Raw genomic sequence first — 12,069 nt, 5'->3', positions numbered from 1 at the left:
ATAAATTACTACTTTGAAATGATTCTTAAATTAATAAAAAAACTTATTTTATTAAATATATTCAATGCTAATTGATTATCAACATAATTTTTTTTTTTAAGAAAATCATAGAAATAAAAACTCGAATTTATAAAATTCAAATTCTATGCATCTATTTAAAAATAATTAAGATCTTATATATTTTTCAATCCCCCCCAACACCCCTTTTTTTATTTTTTATTTTTTACCCTCAACATGGTTGCTTGAATATTAGTGGCTTTATATGATGGTAAAGATATGCTAAAAGAATGTTTCTTTGATGACCAGATATCCACTTAGGTATCTATTGTCAACTGAGCTATTGCAGGTCTAGCCAAGAAGTAGAACATATAGGTATTGATAAATCATAGTGATCACATCAAGAATCAAACATGTAATTATTTCTTATAGAATGAGAGTCCCTTTGATCTTATCATGGGATACCTGCTGGATGTAGACCATTGATGGACATCTACCATTGGAGAGGTTAGTTTTGCCATTTTCTAATTCTATCTGCCGAAGACATAGCTCTGTTCTGTTCATAGTGAAAAACTTATAATGTCATTGTTCAATTCCAAGCATAAAACATATCTCCACTAAATTTGAATATCAGGAGACATGTTGGCACCTCCATTGATTGCCATTAGTGACTCATGTTAACCACCACTGATTCTCATTAGTGACTCATGTTAACCACTTGCTTCCCTTACAAGAAACAAAAACCCACCCTCCATTTCTAATTTCAACAACCTTTATGATTTACCCATCTCGGTCCCTAATTGGTACTGTATTTGGTTTCTCAATAATCTCGAACATCATATATAACTATGAAGGCGGCACAAATGTTGTTGTTGTAGGTGGTGGATTCATATCCATCCATATATAAATATATGAAGTTTTTGTGTGAGGAGCAAGAGTGATGGGTACTTGGTCAGGGTTACCAAATGTATCTATATTTTGGACTAAATGATTTTTCAAAAATTGGTTGATTTAAGTACCAGTTCAATTGGTAATTCTGTTGATTAACGATTGATTCAATCTTAAAAATAGTTTCACATGTGAATCCAACTAATCGATTTGATTTGGTTATAAAAACATTGGTATATATTTGTAATTCTCATATTTTATATCTAATGCATGTGAACATATTAAAAGTATAATATATGTAGAAAAATATAAAGTATCATGACCAAAGACATGAAACTAGTAAATTATGTACAAGATATAATAATCAAAGTCATGTACTTAATAACATTAAAGTTACGTATACAATGAATATTATATATATAGGTTTAGAAGAGGTGAATTCATTTAATATAGGAGAAAGTATTCATTTGTAACTCTTGATGGGTTAGGCCACTTTTTAGTTCCTCTTTCCAATCATCCTAAATTTGTAAGGTTTCCATCGTTCTTGTAAACATTATAAAGAGTGTAAGAAAAGAGAAATATAAGGTGTCAATACTAATACAAGATGTTGTTTAAAGTGACACAATTTCGTGAACAATGCATAAGTTAATTTTTTTCATAATGATACAAGGTGAGTTTTGTGAATTTATTTTGGTTCCTTAAACTAAAATTTTGAGATCTTATTTGCTTGATTTTCTAACACTTTTGTTGAAGTTTATGACTTGATAAAGTTTACATTATGATGATCATGCAAGTTATTTGGGAGATTGACTTCAACTTAATTTATTTAAAAATGGGAGCTAGACTTCGTGAACATTTTTGTATTTGAAAATTTCAAGAACTGTATTTATGTAGGTATTTTGAGATAAACCAATGAGACGTTGACATCTATCTCGACGAATCTCAATTCTAAGCATCAATGATACATTACCCCCATATCTTTCATCTCAAAGTTCTTTGAGAAAAAAAATTTAGTTTCATGTAACAAGACCAAATTATTAGAAACAAGTAGGATATCATCCACATACAACATAAAAAACATAAACTTGCCCCTAATGACTTTCAGGTATATACATTCATCAATTTTTTTTATTCTTTAAAATTGAAAAATGTTACAATATTGTGAAACTTAAAGTACCATTAAGGGGGAGGCTTGTTTAAGTCTATCAATTTTCTTAACTTGTATATTATATGTTTCTTGTCTTTATCCTCAAACCCCTATGATTGTCTCATACAAATTTCTTCATTTAGATTCTCATTCAAAAAGATTGTTTTCACATTCATTTGATTTAACTCTAAATTATAATAAATCACAAGTGCCATAAAAATTCTAAATGAGTCTTTTTGATACTAGGGAGAAAATATCATTATAATCAATGTCTCCTCTTTGAATGAATCTTTTAGCAACCAATTAATTGAGTGTTGTAATGAGGAGTCCCTTTTAGTTTTGAATACTTCATTTACTTTGTACTAGGGTAAATCCATTAAGTAATTCAACTAATTCCCAAACCTAATTTATTTTCATAGACATAATTTCATCTTTCTTTGTATCCATCCATTGATCAAATTCATTACTTTTAATGGTTTGTGAAAATATTTGTTTCTGGATCATCATTAATGCTAGTATTAAGTTTTGTTCTTGTAAGTACACAACTTAGTCAATTAAAATGTCAATTTTTTTTCCATTGAGATTACATTAGATTCTCCATATCATCTTGTACATATGTTCTTTTTCATATAGATTTAGAAGTGTTATCGGTTAATTTCTTCATGAATTGATAACTCTTTATTAGTATCTTGATCAATCACCCTTTGATCTTTAATAGTTAACTTTGAAGTATTTATATCCTTTGGACCTTTCAGAATATCCAATAAAGAAGCAACTAGTAATCCTTGGATCTAATTTTCTTTTACATGGATTGCAAACTCATACTTTAGTTTGACAACCCCAAATATATGTATAATTTAAACTTGGTTTTTTATTGACTCAAAAATAACAAAGGGCTTGAAAAATAGTTTTAGCAAGAACACAATTTAATATATGCATAATTGCTTTTGTGACTTCACTCCACAAAAATTAGGGAAGAATTGAATTACTAATTATACATCTTGTCATATTTAATAAAGTTCTTTTGTATCTTTCTACATCATTTTATAGAAGTGTCCTTAGCCTTGAGTATTATACAACGATCCCATTTTTTGGATGAAATCTTGCAAATGGGCCTAAATTTTTGCTAGTTTCACCATTTCTTTTTATAATAGTCACAAAGATCTCACAACTTTAATTTCTTTTTTAATTTAGTTTATTTTCAACCTCTACATTGAAAATCTTTAAGACATTCAAGGCATTATCAATTTTTCTTTAATTAGATGGATGTAACCATACCATTAGAGATCATCAATAAAGATGATAAAATATTTTTCTCTCTAAGAAAAACGGTCCACAAGTATTAATATGTATTATTTTAAGTAATTTTGAACTTTTAGTGGTACTTTCTTAGTATTTTTCGTCTATTTTCCTTTGATATAATCAATATAAATACCAATATATTTAAGTAAAGTTTAGAGTTGTGGATATATGTGGAGAAAATCTAGTGTAAAGAATGAGTCTATATATAGGTTCCAATAGCCTTTGCTAGTTATTAATTCTTTTCTATTTCCCATTATTATTGTCTTTTCCTATACCATTGTTTTATAGGTTGTAAAGAAATTTCTGCATGGTATTTGAAACATAAACAGTTGCAACATAATCTGATAAAATGTAATATATGCCTCAACATGTACATGCCTAGATATTAGTTTTACAATTAGAATGCTTGGTTAGCATCAAAGCAATCCTGGATTAGATCATTGGAAAGTAGCTAAATAGATGATGCGTTATATACAAGGTATAATAGATTATATACTTGCCTATAAATATAGTGATCACTAGAGGTTGTTGGCTATTCCGATTAAGATTTTATAGGATGTGTTGCCTATAGATGGAAAAACATTAAACAAACTATCATGATACACCTAATAAAATGATATGTGACCATCATGATACGTAATGGTGACTTCATAGGATAAACATGCAACAATAATAATATAATTTTTATATGACCTCTTCTTGACTTTATAAAAGTTTCAAGTCTTACATGTAGTCATGATTTGCCCAAATGAGAGGATGTTGGAAATTACTGTGGCTTTCATGACCACATAAAGTTACATTCATGAACCTAATATTTACATTTTTTATATTGTACATCTAATATGCGTGGGTAGATTAAAGGCATGATGTATGTGGAACAATTCAAGCTATCATAACCAAAATAATGAATCTAGCAAATTAATGATCAAAGCCATATGCTTCTACATTAAAGTTTTATACACAATAAATACCCTATGAGAATATTGAAAGTGGTGGATTCATATCATCTAGGTGGAAGCATTTATTTGTGACTCTTGATGGGTAAAAAGATTGTTGGTTCCATTCTCCAATGAGGCTAAGTTTATGAGGTTTTTCATCATTTATATAAACATTATAGAAAGAGGAATGAAAAATAAAACTAAAGTGAAGCAATCTCATAAATAATTTATGAAAGAACGTAAATAATTTATGTAAAAATATTAGCTTTGTCATAATGATGCAAGGTGAATTTTGTGAACTTATTTTAGTTGAAAGATTTTATTTACTTGAAGGTTTAACTTCAGTACAAAAATACCATCAATCATATGATGTCATATATATATATATAGATCTTATATTTTATATCATAACTTTGTGGTGCTATCTATATATTTTTAGGTCTTATATTTTGTAAAATAGCTTCATTTGTTAGTATTCTTATGTCTAATCTATTTGTACTTTTATACTATTCTCATACCTTTATATCCTTCTTATTCATTTGTACACGACATATTTAACTATTGGGATCTTTTATCCTGGATGTACCACTCAAGGTACCCGAGTACCACTCGGACACTTAGCATTTTCTTTTACTTAATATCTATAAGGACATGGACAAAGAGTAGTTATCAGTCCTACATGGAAGGGGACATGAGGCGAAGTGATTTATTCTCTTGCGCACTTGTTTGAAATATTGAATGTACTTTCAGTACAGCTGCACAAGCTTACGCATTGATTTGATTTATTCCACGATTTGCATAGGTTTGTCTCCATTGCAAGTGCCTCGGGCGCATGATGTCTGTACTCAAATGGAGTTTGAGTGACTGTGTGCACGAGGTTGAGTGTAAGATAGTCAACCTCAACCTCATGGCCACCTTCTCAAACAATATAGCATGATAGTGGGCAGCGCTTTCAGTGAAGAATCTCAATATTATTCTCAACCCTTATAAAAAGCAAATACATGCTGTACGTACGAGTTTGAGTAGCTGATGCCTACCGCTTCATTCCAACTATGGTTCTGTAAAATAGGTCAAACCCTGTAATGCTGTTCATAATGGATAGTCTCAGCCCTGTCTGAGATGGGTTTTTCCTTTTCCTTTTTTCCCTTCTTGATTGAAATACATTTTGGTGGGCATCGAAGTCAAATAATATTGCTCAAACACACAACTTGGCCTTTCCTAAAACAAGGCTAGATTGAAGTCCATAGGAGCATTAATTTGATGAAAATTTAAACGACATAGGATCACATGTAAACATTAAAGTATGTATTAAATGACAATAAATGAAATTCTCACCTTAATTAATGTTATGAAAAATCATTTCGTGTTCCACTGGTGTCCAAGAAGAAGCTCAGTCTGTGATGGTATGTGTGAATCCGGATTCAATAAGCTCTTTCCTTTCCTCTCCAAGATTCAGTCCAAGTGTGTGCTCTCAAGAATGCGTGCAGTGTGTGCCTTTTTCAGCCCCCCAAGAAGAAGAAACCCTTTCCTTTGCAGTTATATATATATATATATATATATTATTTGGACCACTTGACTTAATGGACCAGTAAAATGAATTAGGGTGAGTCCATAAAAAATCAAGTAATAATATGTGTTCAGTCCCATTATAAACCACAATGCAAAAATAAAATAACATTGATTTATGACATTATCATATTATGTAAGTCCACACATAAAAAATTCAAACATAATTTTCTTTTTGTTTTTGACATAACTAGGTGGGGATGGTTTGAATTAGGTTAAGAATAGACCCAGCAGTTATATTTGCTCAATTTCCTCCTCCTACTAAACACACAAATTTGAAGTGCAACAACAGGGTTGAAACATAGGTAATATTTCTTAAAATGTTGATTACACTAACAAACTACTATACATGATGGTAAATCCTCAGCAAATAGGAAAATAAACCATGAGTATGAAAAGATAGGGGTTTTATAGACCATGTTTGATTCCCAGAAGATCTAAGAAAAAATGCAAAGAAAAGAAAATATAAAAAAAAAGTAGAAAAAAAAAAAGATTAATAATCGATAAATTATTTTTATTTATTACTTCAAACTTATTTTATTTATTTTAATTCATCAGTATAAAAATTAAATAATTTAAATATATATAAAATTTTAATTGTATTTGATTTTCTTTTATATTTTTCATTAGACAACCAAACATAAAAAATTTATTTTTATTCGTATTTTTTTTCCTTCCTTATTATTTTCCATAACCAAACACAACCATAGAAAAAGCTAAGCCTTTTGAAAAAGCATTTTGATATGGGATATGATTCCTACAAAAACAGAAAACATCCTAAGGACCAAAACTTTCTTCTCTGGTTAAAACTTGTCATTGAGAAGAAAACTAGAAAATTCTAAGCTAAGATCAGTAAATAGAGTAACTTACGTCTTTTCCTTATAATCTAATCAAGCAGGTATGTTTAAACCAGCTTTGGATGACTGTACTCATCAAAAGGTAGAAAAGTGCTTCCTTGAGAAGACACTTCAATAATGAACTCCATTAGCGGTGAGAGACGCTGAGAAAAGCCATTGAGGAAAATGTACAGAAACAATGAATGTTGTCTCATTCTCAGAAGTGTACAGAAACAGTATATGTTTTATTCGATCATGCAATGCCCCTTTTCAAGAAAAGGGAGAGATCACTTCCATGGCTACATCGATCGCGCCCATTAATTGAGCTTGGGTTATTGAGGAATTATACAAGTCCTCGCATCTGAACGTACTTTCAATAGAAAAGCAACCTATTTTCAATACTAAAAGCTGATAAATTTACCTTTCATGTGCCCCGGTCTTTCTTCGTTTCACTAGCTCCAAAAGTCATCCTCCATTATGCTGCTTGCAAAAATAATTCTCACCCATCATCAGTTCTTTATTGAAAGCTCTCCTCTTTGCCACAAATGTAATTGTAATTCCCTTCAGCACTGTTGTCCCTTTGGGGTTGTATTGTGGTTTTCATCAGAAAGAAGAAAGGTGGGGTTCTAAAGAATCAAACCCAGATTGAAAAAGCAATTTAAGGGCCTATTTTCTTAGAAAAGTGCCATGGTGGGATGACAAATCCTAGTTATTGCGACTATTTCCAGCCCTAACTAGCTTCTAGCTTTCCAATTCCAGAATTTCCATTAGGCTCCATGCATGCATTTTGTAACCACAGTTTCGCTCTTAAGGTGATGAAACGGTCATTCCAGGGAGCTTAGAAAAAAAGCGAAAGAAAGAAGGAAAGCAAGAGTGATGGATTATATTTTTCTATACCGTACAGAGAATACTTCCAAGTGAGTGTTGGAGGACACCATGATTTAAATGGTGGCACGCGAAAGTTGCTCAAATTGCTCCACCTAGTCATGGAAAAACCAAACCCTGGAGACAGTTTACTTTCTCCTGCATTATCACAAACTTCCCAGGAAGGGGAAAAGGTCTTGGACGCACTAGCACTATTGTCTACCCAAAATTGTCAAGTGAGTAGGGGAGGGTTTGGAGGCAATGCATCATGTCTCACACTAAATCTAAAGGAGAGAGAAAAAATTGATAAAGAAGATCAAAAGTGGATGCGGCGAGCACCAAAGCTCAGTAAATGGTACATGTGTTAAAGATGTAGACAAGGACAGTGATCGGTCATGGATAAGGATGTTCTGCTGACATCTGCAGTCCCTTACACTCCTTGGACGCATTGAATGGTCCAGATTGTTTCCTTTTTTATTATCACAACAACAAGCCTCTGATATATAGATGATCCCATCAGTACTAGTATGCAAAGATGGTGCAATTCCCTCTCATCCAATCCAATTTCATGAATATGGTAGTTAAGGGAATAACTTTTGTATTAATGGGGTTTTGATTGAATGACCATCTGATACGTGCAACTTGACGCGGACCAGCTAGTAGGTGATGCCTTAATTGCAGCTTGTTAACCACTGGAATTGCCAGTTGAAGGAATGAAGTAGAGGATTCTTTTCTGTTTTACACGTCATATATTCTTATTCAGACAGTACTAGTATGTGAGAAAGAGAGCAGATACCATAAAGAAAGAAGTGATTTTGTTGGCTTTTCTAATGCTTTTATTCAGACAAGAAAAAGCAAAAAGCTCTATCAATGTGGGCGATCCATGATGTCGAACCAGATACTAACAATCTCTCAATATTGTCCATGATTTATATCTAGAATACAAGGCACCACTACTATTTCAAAATGCCTCAAAATCCCTTGCTATCAAATACCAAGAACTGGCTGTGATTACACTATTTGTGAACATTATCAAATCACAGATGAAAGCTACCAACCTGGACTATAATTTCTAGAAATATTGCCTACGATTACACTGCTAAGAATTTCGCCTGCCGGGTTTTAATTACACTAATGAAACTTCTGAGTCTGTCATGTTCTAAATCAAACAATCACATAATGAACTTCCATGTGAAACAAAAAGATGGAACTTGTGCTGTCCATGAGAAGAACATTACTAGCTAGTCACATGTTAAATGAGACATATTGATGGATATGCGTACATACACCTAATTGAATTGAATCATCAGACTGAAGACATGCTTTCCTCTTTGGAAAAGCAATCTTATATATCTTGTGTGGAAAAAAGAACAATATTAGATGGTGTGGCTACAATTTTAGGTTAATTATACACACCAAAAAAATCAAACCTTCGATGCTTCATATCACATCAAAAACATGTGCAAGCCTGCTGGTAGGCAAACAAAAGCCATTGGATCATTCATTCCATGATCTTTCTTGGGGGGCCCAATTTTTTTTTTATGCACTTGCTTTTGCTCTTTGGCTGGTGCTTGTGGGCAGGAGAGTTTTGGAAGAAATATTAACTTATTAAGCAATGTTCATATATAAGAATCATTGTCTTGGTACATCAGATGGCACGGTCATTAATCTCAAATCAAGAAAAGCTTGTGAAGGGCCACACTTGTGGATCCAATCAGCATGGATTGCCTTGCCTCTAGCCGGGTTGCAATGATGTGGAAAAACATATCCATTTGTGAGAAACATTTTTTATAGCCAAGCTTATTATATATAGACCCTATTGGTTCACTCCTGAGAAGCACTGCAACCAGTCTTGTTAACTTCTTCTGCTACTCTTCTCTATTCTTACTCATTTTCTAGTGACATGGAAGGGAAAAGATTGGAGTACAGAGGTGAGGAGGCATTGAAGGAACTGGAAAAGTTCACAGCCAAGGCTGATGAAGTTCAGGAGAACATTTTAAAAGAGATAATAGCACGTAATTGTGAGACTGAGTATTTGAAGAAGTACATGGGGGGATCAAAAGATGTACTAGAGTTTAAGCAGAGTGTTCCCGTTATTACTTACAAGGATATCCATCCTTACATCCAGAGAATCGCTAATGGTGAAGACTCTTCTCTCATTAGCGGTCACCCAATAACTGAGATGTTATGCAGGTTCCTTTCTCTCTTTTCATCACCTTTGCTACACTTGTGTCTCTTGTCCCGTTTTGAATATTTCTAATGAACTTGTGTTTCTTGCATTTGATTTGCAGCTCTGGGACTTCTGGTGGAGAGCCTAAGATGATGCCCTCGATCGCAGAAGATCTCAACCGCAGAACCTTTTTATATAATCTCATCATGCCAATCATGAACCAGTTAGATTCTTCCGTCTATATATCACATTTACATGTAGCTTTTAACATCATTATTCCCTTTTTTCCTTCAAGGAGACACATGGAGGTGTGGGGTTGAGCTTGCCTTCAGAGAAAACAGCCCCCCTCCACTCATCCATAATATCTTCTAAAATTTGTGTGTTTGGTGGCATCCACCCCAGAAGCATACTCTGAGAATCCGGGTAATGGATAGTGTAGGCTGCGTGTAAACGCATGATAAACACTTAACCCATTACTTGCTTTATTAATTCACCCATCCATCTGCACCAGGTCTAGTGAGCTGTGACTCGAAAATGGACACATAGTTGATATTGGACCTAGTATATAGCACCCTTAAAAATGGTCATTTATAAGTCAAATATACACATTATCTGATTGATTCTATTGTGTGTGATCCTAAAAAAAAATTAATTTCAGGTACATCCCTGGTCTTGATGAAGGCAAGGCGATGTTTCTATATTTTGTCAAGGCGGAAATGTCGACACCATGTGGCTTACCAGCCCGGGCAGTGCTCACCAGCTACTATAAGAGCAAGAACTTCAGGTGCCGAGTGCGTGACGCCTTCAACGACTTCACTAGCCCCGACCAGGCCATCTTGTGCACTGATAGCAACCAAAGCATGTACTGCCAGTTGCTCGCCGGTCTAGTCCACCGCCACCAAGTCCTGCGGCTTGGAGCAGTCTTTGCATCAGCCCTTCTCCGGGCCATATCTTTTCTTGAGCGCCATTGGGTCCACCTCTGCAACGACATCCGCACAGGCCATCTTGACTCCAGCATCACTGATCCTGAGTGTCGGTCGTCCATGTCGACCATACTCTCATCCCCCAACCCGCATCTGGCTGATGAAATTGAGGAAATCTGTAGCCATCCATCATGGAAGGGTATGCTCAGTCAGCTTTGGCCTAGGGCCAAGTACATTGAGGCTGTGATCACAGGTTCAATGGCACAATATATACCTTCACTGGAGTACTACAGTGGAGGGAAGTTACCATTGGTGTGCACCATGTATGCTTCCTCCGAGTGTTACTTTGGAGTTAATATGAAACCCTTATGTGATCCTGCCGATGTAGCTTTTACCCTCTTGCCCAACATGTGTTATTTTGAATTTATACCCTTGGGAGAGAATGGGACACTGTTAATGGACATGGATGAAGAAAAGGGGGTGCCAAAAGAGAAGCTTGTCGACTTAGTGCATGTTCGACTCGGCTGTTACTATGAATTGGTGGTTACCACCTTCGCTGGTAAGAATATATTCTTGATCACATATCGTTTACTGGTATTGGAAAGCATTGAATTGTATCAATACGTGTCTTTTGCATCACTGTTGCTTGATTTTACATAAATTTTCAGGACTGAATCGGTATCGAATCGGTGATGTGCTCCAAGTGACTGGATTCCACAACCGAGCTCCACAATTTCGGTTTATCTGCAGGAGAAACGTTGTCCTCAGCATCGACAATGACAAAACCAATGAAGAGGATCTGCATAGGAGCATCACAATGGCAAAAAAGCTGTTAGAGCCCTATAATGCTCTACTTGTCGAATACACTAGCTATGCCGATACATCATCTTTACCGGGGCATTACGTGCTATATTGGGAGATCACACACTGTATCTCTACAGATTCCCCAAGTACCCCACTTGATTCCAAGGTGCTAGAAGAGTGTTGCATTGCTGTGGAAGAAGAGCTTGATTACATCTACAGGCGGTGCCGCACACACGATAAGTCTGTAGGACCGCTCGAGATAAGACTCGTGCAGCCCGGAACATTTGAAGACTTGATGGACCTTTTCATTAGCCAAGGGGGATCCATCAATCAGTATAAAACCCCCAGGTGCATCAAGTCCAGCAACGCCCTTAAACTGCTTAACTCTAATGTGGAGGCTTCTTTCTTTAGTCCAAGAGATCCCAGATGGATCCCTTAAAAAAATATTGTAGTAATCATACAATAATTAGAACAAACTTTAATTTGTTCATATCCCTAGTACTAGTCTTCTTGACCCGAATGGGATTTGCTGTGAGCTGTAGGGTACACCATTTTGTTGCAGAAAGATCTGACATGCACTAGCTGTCGGTGAATATGTATCAGTCATTTCAATCAATGGATTGGCTTAGTTTAA

At 34.6% G+C, this 12,069-nt stretch overlaps 1 protein-coding gene across 1 annotated transcript; it reads left to right on the top strand.

Annotated features, from left to right (window-relative positions):
* Window positions 1-9,241: 9,241 nt before the first annotated feature.
* On the top strand, window positions 9,242-12,069 carry LOC100250437 (putative indole-3-acetic acid-amido synthetase GH3.9). Its single transcript, XM_002263317.5, has 4 exons — window positions 9,242-9,731; window positions 9,830-9,931; window positions 10,367-11,190; window positions 11,300-12,069. The coding sequence occupies exons 1-4, from the start codon at window positions 9,442-9,444 to the stop codon at window positions 11,872-11,874; spliced, it is 1,791 nt and encodes a 596-aa protein (XP_002263353.1). The 5' UTR covers window positions 9,242-9,441; the 3' UTR covers window positions 11,875-12,069.

The sequence above is a fragment of the Vitis vinifera genome, chromosome 7, assembly GCF_030704535.1.
Source record: "Vitis vinifera cultivar Pinot Noir 40024 chromosome 7, ASM3070453v1".
Classification (NCBI taxonomy): Eukaryota; Viridiplantae; Streptophyta; class Magnoliopsida; order Vitales; family Vitaceae; genus Vitis; species Vitis vinifera.
The sequence above is the reverse complement of the archived record's forward strand: the minus strand, read 5'-3'. Positions and strand labels throughout refer to the sequence as shown.

Bases quoted from the DNA above. Each gene is read 5' to 3' on its own strand.
- LOC100250437 (XM_002263317.5), top strand. From the start codon at position 9,442: ATGGAAGGGAAAAGATTGGAGTACAGAGGTGAGGAGGCATTGAAGGAA. The intron at 9,932-10,366 runs GTTAGATTCTTC...AATTAATTTCAG, and splicing joins ATCATGCCAATCATGAACCA to GTACATCCCTGGTCTTGATG. The intron at 11,191-11,299 runs GTAAGAATATAT...ATAAATTTTCAG, and splicing joins GGTGGTTACCACCTTCGCTG to GACTGAATCGGTATCGAATC.